Source organism: Chlamydotis macqueenii, chromosome 20, assembly GCF_036417535.1.
Source record: "Chlamydotis macqueenii isolate bChlMac1 chromosome 20, bChlMac1.mat, whole genome shotgun sequence".
Lineage (NCBI taxonomy): Eukaryota > Metazoa > Chordata > Aves > Otidiformes > Otididae > Chlamydotis > Chlamydotis macqueenii.
In genome coordinates, this window is record NC_141575.1 from 6,757,936 (window position 1) to 6,778,428 (window position 20,493).

Sequence of the window (20,493 nt, forward strand, 5' to 3'; positions counted from 1 at the left end):
GCCGCCCCGCCCTTCCGCTTCCCGTTCCATTCCCGCCCTCTGCCGAGCGGCAGAGAAAGGGCGGCGGCTGCCCCCTGGCGGGCAGGCGGGGCCCTGCCCCTCCCCGCCCGTCGCGGGTTCGAGAACCGCCGGCGGCGGCCAGGAAAGCGCCGGGACCGGGAGATACCGGCCGTTCCGCCGATTTTTCCCTGATTTTGTGTATTCTCGCGGAGCAGCCCAGGGAGGGAGGGCTGGAGGTCAGCCTGCGCTGCAGCGTTTATCCTGGGAGAGACCACTACCCACAAAAAGGGTCAGGAGCTTAATTGCCTACAACAGACAGCCCTGCCTGGGGTTGTTTTTCCAAAATAAGGACCAGAAGACCCTAGATACAGCACAATGAAGAGGAAATCCCCAACATAACCAGTTGAAATGTAGTTTATTGTTTGTTTTCCATAGCACCTTTAGGATTGTTTAAGTGTTAAACACACAGGCACACAATTACAGAACTCTTAAAAAACAATTAACTTAGAAAACATGCCCAATGACCACATCGCACATAAATACAATACAAAAGACATAAAAATAAAAACAATGTTTATTTTTGCCCCCATCAGAACCATTTACTGGAAAGAATAGGGCACTAGAGGGACTCAACACATTGAAGACCTGATTTTCCAGGAGAACACACAGGCTAGTTCGATGAGGAGGCTGAGAATCTGTAGCTGCTCTTTAATTGGCTTAAGACCAAGACAGTATTTCGTGCACACCCTGACCTCAGATGCCATTCACACCAAGACCCCAACTGAAGTGCCACTGATGTTAAACTGCAGTCTTTCCTTTGAATTCAGATGATTTTGGCTCAGTCCTGGGGATATTCAGGATCAGGAAATCAGAGTGAGAAGAGTAAAGCAACATCAACATCACACAAGGCGAGGATCTGAGAGTATATAAGAATCAAGTAAAAAAAAAAATCATTATTTCTGGTATAAAACTGTTTACAAACACTGTGGTTGTTCAGGAGATAATCTCTTGCAAGTGTAGAGCCCAGGCACTTAAATTATTTTCAGGTTCACACCTCTGGTGGGTGGATCTTCTCCTGCTACCCTATCATCCAATGTATCAACATAATTTTCAATAGTTTAAAAAAAATATATATATAAAAACCCCACAAACCAAAAAGCCCCACATGATCTCCCCAACACAGAAACAGAATAAAAAAGAAGCATAAAAAGAAAAAGAGCGCTTATAAACATTAACATGCTCAACAAACCCCTGACAGGTTTTAAGAGCTGAAACCATCAGGACCTTACAGGATGAAAATGACCTTTTGCATCATATGTAAAACCATCTGGATTTGGGGCACAGTTTATGGTGTACCACCAATATGGTATTGCTGATAGCCTTAGGACGTATGTCACCATCATTTTATTTTCTCATGTTGCAAGGAAAAGAGGAAAACTTCTCCTGATAATGACCCTGAAATGTCAACCTATTTTCTAAACAACATATGGCTTTGAAATAGGGCGCCTTTTGTGCTTAGATGCAGAGGTGCAGGGAGAACGTTGTCCTCATGGAGAAGAACGAGAGCGGCTGGGGGAGCCCAGCAAGGCACTTTCTCCAAAAACGTTGGCATAGGAAGACTTGAGGAACTGGACATAGTTTTGCATGCTGCGGTTGGTGCTCTCCGACTGCTCCAACCGATCCTTTAAATCCTGTAGGCGACTTTCATAACGGCGCTCTGCCTACACACGGAAGCACAAAACACAGGCTGAGAGACAGCAATGTTCATCTATTCATGTTAAACTGTTCATCCAAAAGTGCTGAGGAAAGTGAGAATTAGCACAGCAGTAAAGGACATTACCATAGATGGTGCTATGATATTTCTGATTTGTTCTGCTCATTTCCAACTCCATTCAGCCGTCCACAGATAAAAACAGGAGACAACACAGCTAATCAATTGGGCTTTTTGATCTGATTAGCTATAGTTATGGGGAATTAAACACACTCTTTTCTGAAAAGCAATTTGAGCTGATCCATGTGCCAACTCAATTCCAAGTAAAACTCAAGTAAACAAGCAGAGTAAATAGGATATTCTGAAAGATTCTTCTTTCCTTTAGAATAAATCCTTTCCTCTAGATGAGAAATTACATCCTCTCTCACATAACCAAGCACAGTAAATCTGTCCACAATATCTGGTGCAAAACTCATTTGAATGTAAAAAGACTTGATTCTTTTCTTACACAGATGTAGGTTTAGAGCAGGTTCATTCAGATCATTGCTATAAGTGATAAGCAAATGAGTCTGCATTCCTGAAATAGTGATGTAACAGACATGCCATACCACACATCTGTCATGGGCACCTATAACAGCACGTCACGTTCAGACCCAGCTCTGCATGATTCTTGCAGCAACCCCTTAGGACCTTGCTTTACGGGCTCCGGTTGCTTCCAGGACACCACCAGCACAGCAAGAGTATCCCTTGCAAGCTACTCACATCGTCTTTGCTCCGACGCAATTGGTTCAGCTCTGTTTTGTTCCTACTCAGCTGGGTCTCCAAATCCAACATCTTGGACTGGGCTGCCCTGTCTCTAGACGTTGCTCGTTCTCGAGTTTGTTCCACCTATGTGTAACAACAGAACAACAACTTTGTTAAAAGGTTGCCTACGGAAGAACGATTTTCCCTACCCCATTGCCCACAAAAACCCTATAAAGTTTAACTAGACACATTCTCATACATAAGCAGCAGCTCAGTCTTGTGCTTTCCTTTCTTCAGCTGCAAACTGGAGCACAGAGATCAGTTTTTCAATGGTTTAAGTGCTGACAAACAGTACTAGCACATTTTATTATTTGTATTTCACTGAACACTATGATTTTAATACTGAATTTGGTCACAGGCTGAGGAGGTATTTCCAGCATTCTCACTTCTCCCCTTTTACAGGCTGGGTAGTTTTGGGAAAATTCACAAACACAGGAAACTACTTACTTGTCTTTTCGCATCCTCAATGGCCATCTCCAACTGACGTGCCAACGAGCTACATTCACGGGTCTTCTCCTCCAACCGCAGCTGACACTGGTGGATCGACTCCTCGCGTTTTGCTATGACCTGAAGGAATTCTATGTTCTGGGCGCTCGTTGTTTCTAGTTTTCTAGGTTGAGACAACAAGGGAAGGAAACATGTTCATTTTAAATGGAGCATGCTTCAGTCTGCCTTTTTGTCATGTCCTGACTAGTCTAGAAATAGATTCTATTCCCTCTTGAAAGGCGAGAGCCTGAAGAAACACTTCTCCATTTCTCAAATAAAAATTTCGAAGATTGAGGGATATACAGAGTATCCAAATACCTTCATTTTCCCAGACATTGCCACTAAAAGGAATTTACAAACATGGGTAAAAATACTGTCATATGTAGTAACTTCAAAATTATCAGACTAGATTGGACAAAGAGTTGGTTTATCTGCTGTGTAAGTCACCATCTCATCTACCAACATTCATAACTCTCCACTGGACAGCTACTGATTAGAGATCCTTGTGGGATAAGCAAATGAACAGAATCCTGGAGGCAGGTGGGGGACTGGAACAAGACTGAAGCTATTTCAGTCCCCTGAAAAAACAATGGAACAAGGATGGAAATGGAAGGTTAAGAGAGCAAGAGAGCCTAATATTTCTAACCTTTCTAGCTCCTCCACCTTCAGGGTGAGCTGCTTTTTCTCCTCCTGGACAGACTGATACCTCTCTCTTGTCATCTCCATTTTGTCCCCCTGGAGCTCAATCTAAAAATTACAGCAAGTAATTACTTCACAGTGTAGCCACTAAACACACACGACCAACCGCCTAAGATGTATGCAGCTCTCCAGAAGGAAACATGCTCAATTCATGATTTCTGGAGAGCCCCACAAGAGGAACAGTGGGTAGGAAAGCAAAGCACTAAACATTCATTTTTCTGGTGCTTCCAATTAATGTTTAGAAAGGTATTAGAAAATTCTTCCGTATTGCAAATGAAAAGCTGGATTTGTAAACGCTTGCATGCAGAGCAGCCACCTGTAAGCACAGCAAAGCACACATTAAAAGCAGCCCACAAATGCACTGGAGCCTGAAATACCAGAAAGGTTTATAATTCCAAGCTGAGCAGGGTAAAGCAGTCAGACTGTGAGATCATTTGCTGTGTCCTGAGGCATGGTTGTAGAAGTCACGCCTGTCTGTAATTGTCCTCCAAAACCTACACAGTCCTCCTAGGGACAAAAAAACAGGGACTCGGAAAACAATGTGAAATCAGGGTGAGAAAGTAAGGTTGGGACAGCTCTATCAGCAGAAAAACAAAGGAGGGAAAGCTGACAAGATGACAGAAGGGACAGAAGCAAGCGCTGGCATTAGCAAGTGTTGTCACTGCCGCTGTTCAAGTCCCAGTAAGGTTCTGCACCAAGGGATGAGAAACCTTTCAAACGGTAAGGAATGCTACTAAGCACGCCACTAACTTCTTGCACAAAGACATAGCACACATCTTTATTTTGCAGTGCACGTTTAATCTTTTCAAAAAGAGATAAGAACAGGGACGAAGTTTGAACATTCCTGTGATTAGAAATTAATGTCGGCCTCAAGACTTGCAGATTGCAGTGATGCAGGTGCTCTCCGCCAGTCCCTTACCCGCTGACGAAGATCTGCAATCATGATAGACAGGTCCATGTTCTTCTTCTCATAACTCTCAAGCTGGTCCTGACATTCTGCTAGCTGGGTCTCTGTCATCTTTAGGATCTCAGGCAGCTTTTCCAGTTCAGCAAGCTGACTCTGGAACTGTTTACGTGTCTACAGTCAAAGAAGAAAACATGAGTTACTTTCACATGTTCATAAGGTCAAGACTAAAAAAATTCTCAACTTCAGTGAAGCTTTGTTGATCTGCAGCCATGATGACACTGTGTGGATACTTGGCCAGTGTTGGAGTTGAAAGCCTAAGGTCTTTTCCTACTCCAGAAGGTTTTATCTTAGGATTTAGCATTCCCTATGGATAGAGTGAGAATGAATGAGTATTTGGATCTTGGGCTTCAATTTGGGAGTGATGGTGGACAAGAAGCTCAACATGAGCCGGCAATGCGCCCTTGCAGCCCAGGAGGCCAACCGCATCCTGGGCTGCATCCCCAGCAGCGTGGGCAGGGAGGTGATTCTGCCCCTCTACTCTGCCTTGGTGAGATCCCATCTGCAGCACTGCATCCAGTTCTGGAGTCCCCAGCATCAGAAGGATATGGACCAGTTGGAGAGGGTCCAGAGGAGGCCACAAAGATGGTCAGAGGGATGGAGCACCTCTCCTGTGAGGCCAGGCTGAGAGAGCTGGGGCTGTTCAGCCTGGAGAAGAGGAGGCTCCGGGGAGACCTTAGAGCGGCCTTCCAGTACCTCAAGGGGGCCTACAAGAAAGATGGGGAGAGGCTGTTCAGTAGGGCCTGTTGTGATGGGACGAGGGATCATGGTTTTAAAACAGAGGGAGGTAGATTTAGATTGGATATTAGGAAAAAATGTGTAGACCACTGGCCCAGGTTGCCTAGAGAGGCGGTGGATGCCCCATCCCTGGAAACATTCAAAGCCAGGTTGGCTGGGGCTCTGAGCAACTTGATCTGGTTGGAGATGTCCCTGCTCCTTGCAGGGGGGTTGGACTAGATGATCTTTGAAGGTCCCTTCCAATCCTAACCATTCTGTGATTCTACAATTTTACTAGAAGTACAAGCTCCTTTTTTGAGGACAGCTGTTCCACATCAGACAACGGTTAATCTGCACAGTCCACCGTTCTAAACGACTATTTCTGCAGCAAAAGACACACTAAGCAATTTAAACACCTCTGAAGAATATCATACAGTAAAAAAGAAGCTGCTAAATTTTCAATAAATTTTGCAGAATGAACAAGTCCTGAGCAAAACTATTGGAAAAGGCAAACTCTAATAAGCCTTTTATTTCCTATTCACAGCCATTTTTCACTACATTCAGAACATTAACATCATTGAATGCCTACAACATATCAGTCTTTAGAGGAATAGTTACCAGTTCAATCTCCTTGTTCATTTCATCCTTTAGTGTCTTACTCTCTTTATCACACTTCTCCAGTTTTGCTGCCATATCATCTGCTTCCATTCGGGTCTTCAACACCTGGACATACAAAAAACCCCACATAGGTTATCTGTTATATATAGTTTTCAACAACTGCGCAGTGCTTTGGAGTAACTAAAACTCCTCAAGGATTAGCAACAAGTTTCTTGCTACGCTAACTATGATCCCAGAACTGTATTTGGAAGTTCACTTCCTGCTTCCGTCACCTGGATCATTTGGGCTTTCCACCAAATGTTCTCCCATCTTGCATTATCTTCCTACTACCACAATATCCAACCCCCCCCAAAAAAAGCAGCCAAGGAATAGTACCTGCCACACTAAAAGGCAGAAGAAAGCATGTCACTGTTTTCCTTTACCTTTTGAAAAGGAGCAGGGAAAAGTGAAATAATTAAAACCAGTTATTTGTTTTCCATTAATCAAAGATCTCTGCTGTGGGAGTCAGCTCTTCCTGATGACCAAGTTATCAGCACATAGTGAGAAAGGCAAGTCTTCCACACTTTGGCATACAACACGTGGCAGTCTGATTGCTGCCATTTGAGGAAAAAAATCAGACTAATAGAGACAAAAGAACTGAAACCATATGAAATTGCAACATCCTCCGTGAGCAAACAAAGGGTTAAGGCGTTACAGAATAAGCCCTAACAGTAGAGGGAGAAAACATGTTTGTGCAAGGGATGAAGGTTTTGATAAGACGCCTGCCTGTGACTTGTAGGTTTCAATCAACCCTTCATAGTTCCTGACAGAGCTCTTGAGCTGCTGCACTTCCATCTGTGCTTGGTTCAGCTTTTCCTCCATTGGGACCACGCTAGCCTGAAAAAGAAAACATCTTCCATTGAGTGCTTGGAAGTAACTGCCACGCTAGCTGTCTAACATTGCCTAGACTAAGAAAAAAGACTTTTGTCAGTGTAAGTCGGCAAAACTTTCCAGACTTAGCGGATTGCCAAATTTACACCAGCAGAGCACAGAGGTTTCGGATGGATGTGCAATGTTTTCATTTGCCCAAATGAGCTGTGCTACTTGAATTAGGGCCACTCCTTATTTGGATCAATGCCTAGCTTTCCAAGAAGAAGAAAACTATGTAGGTCACCTACAAGTTGGTGGCAAGAGATGCCAGGAGAAATATGCCAGTCTTTTTTTTTTTTTTTTTTTATTCTGGAGCTTACCATTCTCCCTGAATGAGCTATGCTTGTTTGTTCTCTAGTCAGCAGCATACAGATGTAAGTACAAGATGTAAGATCCCAGTTGAAAGAAAGAGCACTTGGATTGGGACACTCCTGGCCAAACCATGGAAGAAACCCAGTTCTCCCAAAACGTTCACTTTCTTTTTGTCTCTTTGCACCATACTTGCCCTATCACACGCAGGTGTAAACTAGTTGTAAACTGGTTTGAAACTAAATGTCAGCAATGGGTGCAATTCAACTCTGTCCTCAGAGGCCAAGCAACTTGTTATAATTTCTCCTTCTTTTCCCCTAGCATTTCAGCTTCAAACCCGTAGAATAACTGACCTTTAGCCTTTCGTTCTCCATTTTTAAAGAAGTGGTCTCTGTAGTCTGTCGATGCAATTTATCTATCAAAGCTTCTCTGTCCTCCCGCATCTTGTCCTCCAGGGTTGTCTGCTGTTCCAGCAAGTTTGCAACTTGGCTGCCACAGAGAAAGAAAATGAATCCTTAAGTAACAAGAAAGAAGACGACTGCTAACCCTTGAAATTGGCTTCAGAAACTTTTTTTTCCCTATCCTTTCATCCTCCTCCTCCAGTCATGTATGCACATCTATCTGTTACACAATTCTACTACTTCAATCTTCTTAGCCGGCTGGAAATTAACTTGAGTTTTCCCCTTGTAGCTCAAATGCATTGCCTCCAAGATAAAGAGGTACTTCTCTCTTCTCATAGCTAGCTATATTTTTTCCCTCCAGCAACAACTGTAATGCAGTGATACCAACACATTTATTTAGCCTCAAAACAAAACTGACACAAACTATACTGCCTATCTCTTCTAATCCCTTCCATTCAAGCATTTCAAACAGATCTCAAAAGAAAGATAACCCTAATTCTTTCAAAGCATTACAAAATGGCAAAGGAACAGAGAATTTTAAGGGTCAGCAAACCCTTAAAAAAATCTGCCTTTGCTGTGGCAAGTTAGCAGCAGAAGCTGCATCTCCCTCTCTCTCTCTCAATCTCTCCAAACTGCTCTTGCCCTTAGGCAGTGCTGGTTTTGCTTGGATATTTACAAGCAATCCAATTAAATTATTCAATTTAATGAAATGATTAAGTTAAATTCAGTTAAGTTATCCTTGAACTTAGAACTCATTCCCACTCATGTGTGTTTCTCCACATTGATTTGGTTTTTTTTCACCTGTTCAGCGTAACAATTTCCAGTTCGAGGTCACTCTTGTCCTTTACTACTTTGTTGTAGCGACTCCTCCAGGAATCCAGAGTGGACAGCGCCTCGGCAACGTAACTGTCCTATCAAACCAAATAAATAGATGAGGAAAAGAGCAAGGGTGACAAAAATGTCACTGGACATGGGATAGGCAGACAATACGCAGATATGCTGATATGTGCAGAGACTTCACTAAGATTTTTAAAATATTGAGGATAAGTATTTATTTTCATTCTTCCTGATGCTTCAGAGAGAGGTGTTCTCCAACACTACTGTCAGCCAATAGACATAACAGCAGCGAAAGAAGAATCCTCCTTGAAGTGGGCTCTGGTGTCTGGAATTCTAAAAACAATGGAGAAAAAAACCCCAACCAAGTAGGGTGAAATCCATGTTCCCTTCCGATTTCTTTCAGTCCTAACTTTTCTACTTTTTCTTGATATCCTTTTATAATTTTCAACAGGAAACTCCTTTACACCTTTAAGCTGCTGTACTTTTCTGCTCTAATTTCTCTATTCAGAGTTTTCAGCCAAAACTACCAGGCTTTATTTCATTGGCTTTTGTCAACCCTCAGATGGTTCTAAAGACCCAGGTGAAAAAAAATCAGATATGCCAGTTTAGTATGATCTAAGTTATTGCATGTCCTAAGATAAGGACATGGAGCGAATACAGTGACAGTTGAGAAAATTGGATTTGTTCTAAATTTAGCATAAATGGGCCAAGGCATCAAGACAAAAATAAATCTCATTAGTTGAAAGCCGAGACTCTCCCCAGGGCTGCTATCAGAAATCAAAGATTTAGATGCACGATCTGAAATTAGGTCTCTCCTCCTGTACTATCAGGTACCTTTTCTGCCAGCTGGACAGTCAATCGCTGTGCATACTCTTCACTCCGCTCTGCCCGCTCTTTCTGTGCGCGGATGGCTTTCTTCAGGGCCTCTTTATCACGATCTGCCTTCTGTCTTAGTTCTTTCAGTTGTTCCATTACATGTTCCACCTCTGCCTTATGCTGAGCTTCATTGCGCTCCAGATTCTGCAGAGGAGGGGAGAAAATACACCACATGGAATAATGTCCTTATACCTGCATACCCAAAGCAGCAACTAATTTCCTAGAAACAGTGAAGAGAGCCGGGCATAAGACCCCAACATCCAGCCTGGAGGTACCTGCAATCACATTTTACCTACACAATCCTGTCCAATCCTGCCCTAATGCTGACAGACATGACAGTGTGATGTGTCTTCCTTTCCTTCCAAAACTCTTATTTTCTTTCATAAGCTGCTCTCTAGAGTACTGATTTTTTCTCCTGACCAAGATAAATACTGGTCTACCAGTCTTTTGATCTACCCGAGAACATTATCTTTAGTAATTTAAATGCTTGCATATAATAATGTTCCTTCCTTTATGCAGCTATATGTTTAACAGAATTAAAGCTCCTCTAAACCACTAACACATACATGTTCATCATAACATCATCACAACAACAACAGATACGTTAAACATCAGACTTTGCTCAAGATAAACCAGGGGAACTTTCTCCTCCTCGTTAATACTGTAGAAAGCATGTGATCAAATACAGAAGCTCAGGGCACAGCATTTTTCCTAGAAGGAAAATTAAATAGCTTATGATCTGTCTTGATGCTTGACTATACCAAAGCCATCTTTTAAATAATTAAGCAGTAATTAACTTAGGAAAAAAAAAAGGTCTAATAAATGCACATAAACTTTAAGGCTTTTGCTTCATGCATCGGAAATGAAAAAGTTTTTCTTTTCTTACTTCATTTGAAAAGTATGGTGTGTGTTAGTGGTATAAACACCACCAGCCAATATTTCAGGCTACCAGACACAGTAGAAGAATAGTTAGTGACTGCTGCTTCCCTTGTCAGTCAATTCAGTTCATGCGAGTAAATGAAGAGACAATCCTTAAGGATTGTCACGGAAAACATACCCGTATCTGTACACTCAGACGGTTGTTCTCTGCTTCTTTATTTCGCAGTTGTGCTTGTAAACGGCCTCTCACAGCCTCCATAGATTTGGAGAGCTCACATGCTGTCTTCGCCTGGTCCTAAATAAGAAGCAAACAAGACACACACCTTTTTCCTCAACAAGCTACTAGAAGGAACACTTTCTAATATATAACCGTTCAGTGAAGAAATCTGAGAAACTATCTCTAGCCACCTCCACTCTCCTCAGACGGACCCTCACAGCTCCTCTGCTCACGGGCAACAAATGAGTAACCATTTATTTTACATCAGATGTGAATGACTGGCCTGAAAATTTGTTCTAGGGCAAAACATCCTTCACATCTGATCTCTTCCACTACGTTCTTTTTTTACTTCCTAAACAGAGGAACAGACTGGAATTTGACATCAGGAACCAACAGGATCTTAAACAGAAAGGCAATTCAGTTATAAGCCCAAGCAAAGAGAATACTACATATTCATCTTAGCAATGGATGTTTTATTAGCAGAAAATTGAATCCACAACTGTGTGGGAATAGGTAGCTGTCTGTCTAGTTTTATAAGCAAGCCAGTCATCTGATCCCTTAAAAAGTAATAATCTGCAAGTACAAATCCGTATTTTGGACTATATGTGGTTCTACAGAACTGGAAGGTGGAGCAGGGAGAGGAAAACAGAAAAAGGAAACTACCTTTTCTGCCTGTATCTGAATGGTAAGATTGTCTACTTCTTCTTCTTTCTCCTGAAGTCTCATCTGAAGTTGCTGGGAAAACAAACAGCACTCAAATGTTAAGTAACAAGTTTAGGTTGGCAGGTGGAGGGAAAGAGGTGTAACTGCCTCCCTCCTGAGATTCTTTTATCCACAGCACTCTCTGTCTGGTATCTACAGCAACAGCATCCTCAGCCCCAGAAAAAAACGGACTGCATTCTCCTCAAGGAGAAAGCAAAAGGAATACACGTACATTTGTGTAACAGAGCATAGGATACTCAGTCAAGAACAAGGACCTGCCAGGACTATATACTCCACAGACAAGTGGAGGCACAGCATTACCTAGGTCTCACAGCAAGTTTTATAACTTCTGGCAACATAAGAACTCTTTTCTCAGTTTACAGATAAGGAAACTAACAAAAACTGGCACCAGTTCACTCACTCATTCAGTGACAGAAGCAGATACGGAAAGCTCACCCTCTTTGTGCTTTTCTATCTCTAACATGATATGATAAACATATTTCTATCTATAACATGATAAACGTACAGAAACAGTAAGATTATTTCCAAATTGAAGAATTCTATCCTGACCTTCACGGATATTTTGGAAGCAGATATTTTTTCTCTCCCACCTTCAGAGTTTTCTTTTTAAAGAAACATGTAGTACAGTTCTTGGTACACTCAGTACCACCAGAAAAGGTAAGCAGACTCATTTGTGCTTAAACATAATAAGAACAGGCTTAAGTTCTCCTTTATAGATGAATACTGTAAAACCTAATGGTGCTCTTATAGGTAGGTCTCATTTGTGCTGTCTCCATTCTAAGCCTCCATATTTCAAAGGCTACGAAAATCTATCCACTTTGAAATGTAGGTTGTTAACCAGAGGAGCAATGTAGTGGCTCTGATCACCACAAAAGCCAAAATATTTTTAATTGGTCTAAAAGGCATTAGTGTAAGACCTGATGGCCTAATACAAGACAAAGAAGAGCTTGTAATTTTAGATCTCTCTGCTTTATCATTAAAAGAAAAAAAAAAGAAAAAAAAAAAAAACCTCAAAAATTGTGGTTTGCTTACCACTTTCTCTGCATCTGAGTCAGACAGCCTTTTCAGCAGTGCTTCTTGCTGCTCCAGTATCTTCTGAGCATCCTTCTACAAAAGAAATACATGAGAAAAAACTGTTAACTAAAAACTTAGTTTTACACAGATTCTTTAAATGGAACTGTACAAATCACCCATTTCCTTTCAGTTGCAGCAGCAATTCTCAGAAGATACCCAGAAGCATGAAATTTGCTAAATATTTCACATATCATCACCGATCTCAGAAAGCTTTTCCACTTCTCAGTCAAAGACTATAATAAAAAGCACAATAGCAATTTAAGATCTTTCTGAACTCTCCCAGTACTCAGGGAAAGTCACGTGGACAAACTCAGTCCTTTTATCCCCCCTCACTGGTGTCTGAAAGAACCGTCACCAGCAGCCTGCTTTTGCTCAAATGGAATATGAAGTACAGGAAAAACAGCAAATTCATTTCTGTATTGCTCTTAGAAGCAGTACAGAATTATTTACAATTTCTCTGTTATTGCTCTTACAGCCTACAAAAAAGTTCTGAACGCCCTTAGCCTCCCGTTAGCTAAGGCCGTATCTCGTCCCCAGGCTTCAGCCAACGCAGCTGTAGCAGTAATATTTCAGATTAGCACGATCAGCAGATACAGCTGTATCCAAATGAGAGAGCTGGCAACACACTACTGCCTATACCTGTTAATGCAAAGACTTAGATGCTCTAACATCCTCAGCAGAAAAGTCAGTCTTACGCTATGATGTAGGCAGAGACGATAAAAAAAACCAAAACATCCATCCATCCTCTATAATATGGGGTCAAGAGTAGTGTTGGGGTAAAAAAAAAAAAACAAAAAAAAAAAACCACAACAAAAAAACCACCAACCCATAAAAAACAAAACAACAACAACAAAAAAAACCCAGTTAAAAGCTCTCAAACTCCATTTCAGTCCACAAGACAACACAGCCCCCTGTAATTACACAAGTTGAAGTGCACAGGACTGCTCACCTCCCGGATGTGCTGCTCTCTGAGAAGTTCTCGTAGTGTCCTGTTGGTTTCTTCAAAGGTGCTCAATTTCTGAAGCAGAAGCTCTTTTTGTTTTGTCAGTATGCTGATGTCTGAGCTGCTCACGTGCTTCTCCTAGAAGAAAAATAAACCAAAAAAGAAAATGAAAGAATTGTTCCCTTAGAATTGATGTACGAAGCTGACACAAGCATGAGCAGTGCAACAGTTGGCACCACATGTGCAGAAGGTGACTGGATGCTCCAAGTAAATACCCCACTACCAAACATCTTAAACATGTTAAATCCCTCCGCTTTTCCTTACATTTTTCTAGATCAGCAACTGTAACATTACATTTTTAAGACAGCCATATAACAGGACAATGTAGCAAAAGCAAGAATAAAAAAGGACAACACCTACAATGTTGAGTCTCCCAATTGTATTTTTCAGGGCATGGATCTGCCGGGCTGCTGCTGCTCCATCTCTTTCCGCCTCGCTCAGCTTGGACATCAAACACTCTTTCTCATGCTGCAAGCACTTTTTCTGCAGCCTGTAATGAGAATTCAGCCATCAGAGAAACAAGAAGCTTTGACAGCTGTACCAGCCACTACTGATATACAGTTGATTGGGTTAAAACTGAAAAACCCTTCAATCAGAGGATAAAAGCTCTAAACAAACACTACTACTTAAGATTTACCCTCTCTCAGTGTGGAAGTTGTTCTGATAGAAGCCGGTAAGCAGACACCAGGAGCTTTCTAGGACCACAGCTATGAAACAGGAATTTAGAGAGGACAAACTGGGCTTATACCAAAGCATCCACACACTCTTAAACCCAGAACACAATACTGTGCTTTTCCTGGGCACTCAAGCCACATCAGAAATAAGACTCCAAATGGCTGAACATGGAAGAGGAAAGCACACCAAGATACACAGCTCAAAGTTTTTAGCCAGGGCTTGTAACCTCAAAAGTATTCACAAAGTATTATAAAAAAGGAATATAGAATATTCACTTCCAAGTGACGTTTCTTACGGAAAAAATAAAACTAACTCTCTTAAAACATTAGTATCCCCCTGGAGACACTAGTTTCCCTAATTCTTTAGATAGAAAGTATATGCAAAAACGTCAGACTTGGAGACCTTTGGGGTCACTAAGACAAAAAAAAAAAAAAAAAAAAAAAAGAGGAAAAAAAAACCCAACGTCATTCAGTCCTTTCAGGGGCTGTCACTCCTGTCTCTATGATTTTCACAAAGGCAAAAAATTCTCCCCTAATTTTCAGCTCCATGTTTATTCATTTGTTGTTCTACCAATATCATCACAATTCAAGTAGCATCTTTTAACCTGCAAAGTATTCACTGCAGAGCTGGGATGAGGCCACTAGGCCACATAAGGCCACATAAGCTGATCGCTCTGACGTTCCTCTCAGTATTTTTTTCCATTCCAGTAATCACGCTAGAGCCCTTCTCTGCATTGCTATATGAAGTCCCCCTTCTAAAAGGTGACAAGAAAATCAAAAAATGTCAGTTCTTCAGCAGGACTGCAACCCAAGGTACAAACTACAACCTCAAATAATGTAGCAATAAAGGAGGCAAGCGCCCTGTAAATACCACCACTTGCAGTAACAACGGAGAACTGGAGCTTTCTTACACAGTCAGATCTTTCTCTCCCTTTATGCGCTCGATATTGCGCCTGAGCAGTGTATTCTCATGTTCTGTTTCTACCAGCTCTTGTGTGACCTCATTCAGTTGTTCTTTTTGCTCCTCAAGGAGACGTTTTTTCATTTGCTGCTGTTCCTCCTTTTTCTGCAGCTTGGCCTGATGAAAATATTTAAACAGAACTTAAGACAAACCAGGTGCTTTTACAGTGATACACAGAACCCACACCTCAAACCAGGGAACCAGCTATTCAGCTGCACCAAACAAAGGACAATGCTTTTTTTTTTTTTTTGGCCTAGATACTTCCAGGCTGTTCCTGTGCACAAAGGGCATAATTCACTTACTGCCTGTAAATACTTTCCATCCCCACAAACGTGGTGAGACACAAGTGTCCTGGCTTCAGCCACGAGATACGTGACAGACCCCAAACACGGCAGGAAAGGAGCTCTGGCAGCAGTTCACATGCTAGAGATGGCTCCCGTTGCTCCACTATTGCTTTGTGAGATTCAGGGAACTGGGTGAAATCAGCCTAAATAGTCCTCGGCATTTCATTTCCATCTACCCACTTTGGATCACTCAGGAGGTTCTGTGGCAGCTCAGTGTCACTGCCTGTAGTGCGACTGGAGCTGTGTACAGACCACTCAAGAGCTGAATGGGGCTCAGAAGTTGACTACTGCTCCTCACGAATGACACATGCATCCCATTTGGGAGTTAAGAGCACTACAAACAGTTGAAGATGTGCAAGAAGAGAGAACATAGAGGGAAGTTGAACTACTGTACCAGACTTGGTTCCTTTTGCAGAAAAAAAAGGTCACTGGAGATTCCCTAGCTTGTACAGAATTAAAGCTAACAAAATTAACGCGATCTTACACCATGGATTTAAGTGACACCATCAAACATTTAGATTCAATTAATTTATTAAAAGTATCAAAATTGATTTCTTTTTATAGTCATGCAAGTAATTCCATTAAATTTTGTAGTATAAATAAAATGGAAAACACTTAATACAAGAATCTTTTTGATTCAAATCCTAGTCGTCTTCACAGATTTGAACTTCAGGTAGTTTTGAGTAAAATAGTAAGAATACAAGATTTGCTCCCCTCAGTGCTAACTCAAAGTTAAAAACGCCGTTTGCCCCTATGAAGTTTGCATCTTACGAAATCCAGAAACATCCCCTACCCAATTTTAAATGGTATGAAGTACGTAAGAGGCTATTTATCTAGAAAACAACATCACTGGGTTGCACATTTTGAAACAGAATTAGAATAAACAACCTTGTTAAGTAGGTGGATTCTTTAACAATAAAACATCACACTGTATTTTTCACCTTCTAGAAGGACCAGTTTTCAGACTTGGGGCTTGGGCAGAAGACAGATTATTTGGAAACTGAAGCACAGCAATACTTTATTAAATGGATAATGTTTTAAGATGTTTCATAGCAGGGCTTAGTGAATTTCTCCCTAGGATAGTTCAGCTCTTCTAAACAACTCTGATTCTTTTTTTCTCTTTTTAAGCAATCTAACCAAAGACTGGGTAGTCTTCCATTGCAACAAGACTTGACTCCAGTCTCCTCTTGCCACGCAGCCTCTGCCTTGCCTCCTCGGCTACAAAGCCCGAGTCAGCAGGTCTTTACACTGTCTCCTTACCTCGTTCTTCAGCGTTCCCACCGTATTCATCAGACTATCTATCTTCTTTTCATATTTGTTCATTTTGCAGTAAATGGCATCCTCCTCATCTGTAGAGAGGTCACTCAGGCGCAATACTGACAGCATTTTTTCTGAATCTGGAGGTGTAATTTCTAGGCGGTGAGTTGGTCCCTGGTAGAAAAACAATAAAGGGCATCATTTTTTTTTTAGGATAAAGTTATAAACAGTATTCAAAACCTAACTCTACCAAAATCAGAGACCAAGTCGCATCACTGCAATAAGGCTAGTAAGGAAAAAAAAAAACGTTTGCAAACAGTTCTTTTATTTCCACTACAGAAAGGTCAAGAACCCAGAAAAATTAAAACAGAAAAGGAAGAAAAAATCATGAAAGTTCAAATTCTCCTCTAGAGAGCCAGGAATACAAAAGGCAAAACTATCAACCCATGAGAAAGAAAATATTACACAATACTAAACAAATGCTCCATGCTTCGGAATAGACTAAGAACAGCAGTGCTTCGCTGTATCTCTACAATAAACAAAGAAATTTGCCTGGCTTCTACAGACAGAAAGGCATGATATGGCCATAGGCTGCTAGTTAATTTCCAAATCTTCTGCATTAAAAAATGAAAAAGTATAGAAGACACTTAAAATGGATGGTAGGTGACAGTAGCCTTCTTTCAGATCACCCAGCTCCGTCACTACACAACTGCTCTCTTCAACCTCAGATAAACCTGAAAGTGTATTTTAAAGAGCAGAATCAGCCATACCTCCCATTTGTAGGTGGACTCCCGGACAGATGTTTTGCCTGGGGGCATCCAGGGGACCTTAGTTTTCATCCGGACAGCTCGGCATGCGTTTGTGGTATCCCCTTTAATTTTCTTTTTGTGCTTTTGCTAAAGAAAGAGAAAACAGAATAAGTAATAGACTTGTAAAGAACCATTTACAATCTTTAGCGCTGCAAATCCAAATGAAAGTTCATCCATACCACATGAAGAAGGAACAACCTGGGAGATCCCTTCACCATTCCAGGTTTATCTCACAAAAGAGCAGCTATATCATTTGACAACAGCACTACCAGAGAAAAAAGAACAGTGCAATGGGATTGGTTATGAAAAGCCCCTGAAGTGTTTTCCCTTCAGGGAAAATGGATCTACGTTTATTTGTATTGAACTCAGGGTGCTCTAACTGAAGGAAAGTTAAAGTGTTTTTGCACAATTCTAATCTTCGAGAAAAATCAGATGTTCTAAATACTCCCTACAGGCAATTAATTAATAGGAATCATTGATTTCACTGTCAGGTCCTACCTAATTATGGTATTTGCCATTAGCAACAAACAGAAAATTAACAGAGGACTTAGAACAAGGATGTCTGCACATAGTGAAGAATGAGCTAGGAACTTTCACCACCATTTGAAAACAATTTTACATACACATCCAAGTACAAAAGAGGACATGAGATAGCTAGAAACTCAGCTTCAGTATTGCCTTCTGCCTACTGTGGATACGGCTATGAAGACATCCGCTTTCCTGCATAGTTCAGTGGACTGAGAAGGTGCTTAATGCCAGAAGATGGTTTGAATCCAGACTCTTTTTTTTTCTAAACACATTTATTTTAATACAATCAAGATGGAATTTGAAATGCCTAGATATTACCTTTCCCCAGACCTTTCCTACAAAAATAGGGACGAAGCCAAAGAAAAACCATTATCAGGTGGAACACTGGCCCAGGTTGCCCAGAGAAGTGGTGGATGCCCCATCCCCGGAAACATTCCAGGCCAGGTCGGACGGGGCTCTGAGCAACCTGATCTGGTTGGAGATGTCCCTGCTTCTTGCAGGGGGTTGGACTGGATGGGCTTCGAAGGTCCGTTCCAATCCAAACCACTCTACGATTCTATGAAAGCTAGGAAATGAAAGGAAAAAAAAAAAGATTCCCCCAAACCACAACACATTGGAAGCAATACTGCTCACAATCACACACTTGAACATGAAATGTAACTATATATTTGAAATCATATGTAAATCTTCTTAAACACAGAAGACACGTTACTGAAAATTCACCATTGAATACGAATTCAAGTCTTACAGTTCTAATACAACAGTAAAACAAACGTTGAAGATTCTGTGGTGCTTCTAGGAGCGTTCACCTTCCTCTTTGTAGCGATTACAAACACTCAGCTACGCACTCCTACCTGGCACTTTGCAGGTGTGGTTTTCTGACCCTTTTTAACATACACATGGACAGGAGTGTTTTCATCCACATGGACGTGCAAAGGGGGAGATGAGGAACGGTTCTTCATGGCTCTTCTCTCACAAATGGGAACGGGCAATACAATTAAAGGAAACCTGTGAGTAAGGAAACTGGGAATAAGAACACTTCCCTGTGCCAGAGCGCAACAATGGCCAGCTTTGGCTAAAGCTTGAGCTTTCAATAGCATCTGCCATTTTGAGTTGCACACTATTTTGCTATAAAGCTAGGATAAAGACAAATAATTTCTCTGCTTCTGGTATTTTCTGTTTTTAATACGGTTATTAAAGACCAAATACAGTTGGATTGATAGCATGTGTCTGTAAGAATCATTGGCATTCAAAGTCTTAGAGCAAGGGAGCAAATCAAAGGTTCCAGTAACCAACGCAATCCAATTATTAAGAGAAATTTGAAGGAGAGAGGGAAGAAGAGGAGCATTAATTTAACAGTTTAGTTAAGAAAAGTCAACAGGGAACCATCAGATCCTTCCATCCTAGAACCCTGAGCCTGTAAAGTTAAGCACATATGTAATTTCTTTAATCTTTAGACAAAAAGCATAACCGTAACCAATATCTAACACAACACGGAAAAGCCTACAGGCACAAGTTTAAGTCATCACCTTTAAGCTCGATTCTTCAGTTCAGGTTAATGGTATAACGCAACTGCAAATCTTACAAAAATCTACCAGCAGCACTAATCTGATTCTGGCAGAAAGGTTTTTGTCAGCCTAGGTAAAATTACTTACAGTTATTCTAAAGCTTTTAGCTCTTCTTGACAGCGTGCTCTGTGCAGAGACTGAAGTCACTTCATTGTTCACAGATGAGGGACACCTGATAACAGAAATAATAAAATGACCACTAATAGGAAACGGTGCCGACTTCTGAACATCCTCTTCCTTTTGACTTAAGGCAAGACATGCGCTCAAACACATCAAACGTATGAACCCAAACAACAAAAGCTGGTGTGTCCTGGCTTCCTCTGACAAACCTGGGATAAGGGAAGGACCAAGATCATCATTCTTTAAACATTGGTGATGAAAATTGGTTTAAACAACGGAAACATTTTGCACAATTGCACGGTGGCCTTATTTAACCAGTTACACACCTTCAAACTCTAACTGCAATTTTAAACCCGTTTCACAAGGAAACAAGGTTTTAACAGTTCCAGGGTACCTGTACAACCCGTCCCAAACTCCAAAACCTCCCTAAATTCTGCCAACATCAGCAAATTCTGTAAAACTTGACAGAAATGTTGAAGTTCTAAGTTTATGCAGTTTTGCAGGCTGAAAAGATGCATCCAAATTAGCATTCATGCTGAAGGGAACCCAGGACCTCACAGACCCGTGCTGCAATGTGGTCACTGCCTGCCCAGCAGACACACATCTACTGGTTGGCTAAGCAACAGCACACGCAGAACCGGGAGTCAGCTACAGCATGAGCAGCTTCTTGCCCGGTGGTACCTGGGGGACTTGAGGAAATGACAGCGAGGGAGGAGGGATCTCCAAAGGAGTAATGTCTATCACGCAGTGACGAAGCGGTGGTATACCAAGCTTAGCTAACCTTACGGTAACGCTCCTTCACAATTTGCTATATAAGAACAAGTGTTACAAGTAAATCATTACAGAGCAAGCCTTTGAACAATACTTCTGCTAGACTAGAATTTAGATCACATCACAAATATAGCCCATTGATTAATTCGCCAGCTTGCCAAGATTCATGTAATAACCTACTCTAAATAAAAATAATAATACTGCATCTGTTCTTACGCAATATATGTTTAAGAC

At 41.4% G+C, this 20,493-nt stretch overlaps 2 protein-coding genes across 2 annotated transcripts in view; one reads left to right on the plus strand and one right to left on the minus strand.

Annotated features, from left to right (window-relative positions):
* The window catches only part of DYNC2I2 (dynein 2 intermediate chain 2), a 122,976-nt gene that overhangs the window by 72,297 nt on the left and 30,186 nt on the right, over window positions 1-20,493 (plus strand). The gene's annotated exons all lie outside the window — the stretch shown is intronic.
* ODF2 (outer dense fiber of sperm tails 2) lies at window positions 399-19,516 on the minus strand. The gene is made up of 20 exons (XM_086763900.1): window positions 19,456-19,516; window positions 18,655-18,808; window positions 17,234-17,359; window positions 16,467-16,637; window positions 14,813-14,979; window positions 13,588-13,717; window positions 13,174-13,305; window positions 12,183-12,257; window positions 11,091-11,162; window positions 10,389-10,505; window positions 9,290-9,475; window positions 8,420-8,529; window positions 7,571-7,706; window positions 6,765-6,875; window positions 6,000-6,104; window positions 4,620-4,778; window positions 3,648-3,748; window positions 2,963-3,125; window positions 2,474-2,599; window positions 399-1,721 (listed from the first exon to the last, which is right to left on the minus strand). Exons 2-20 carry the CDS (start codon window positions 18,760-18,762, stop codon window positions 1,548-1,550), a joined length of 2,469 nt encoding a protein of 822 aa, XP_086620026.1. The 5' UTR covers window positions 18,763-18,808; window positions 19,456-19,516; the 3' UTR covers window positions 399-1,547.

Coding starts and splice junctions, on each gene's coding strand:
- ODF2 (XM_086763900.1), bottom strand. CDS start 18,762: ATGAAGAACCGTTCCTCATCTCCCCCTTTGCACGTCCATGTGGATGAA. Junction 12,258..13,173: donor GAGAGCAGCACATCCGGGAG/GTGAGCAGTCCT, acceptor TTTCTTTTGTAG/AAGGATGCTCAGAAGATACT. Junction 6,105..6,764: donor TTGAAACCTACAAGTCACAG/GCAGGCGTCTTA, acceptor TTGTATGTCCAG/GTGTTGAAGACCCGAATGGA.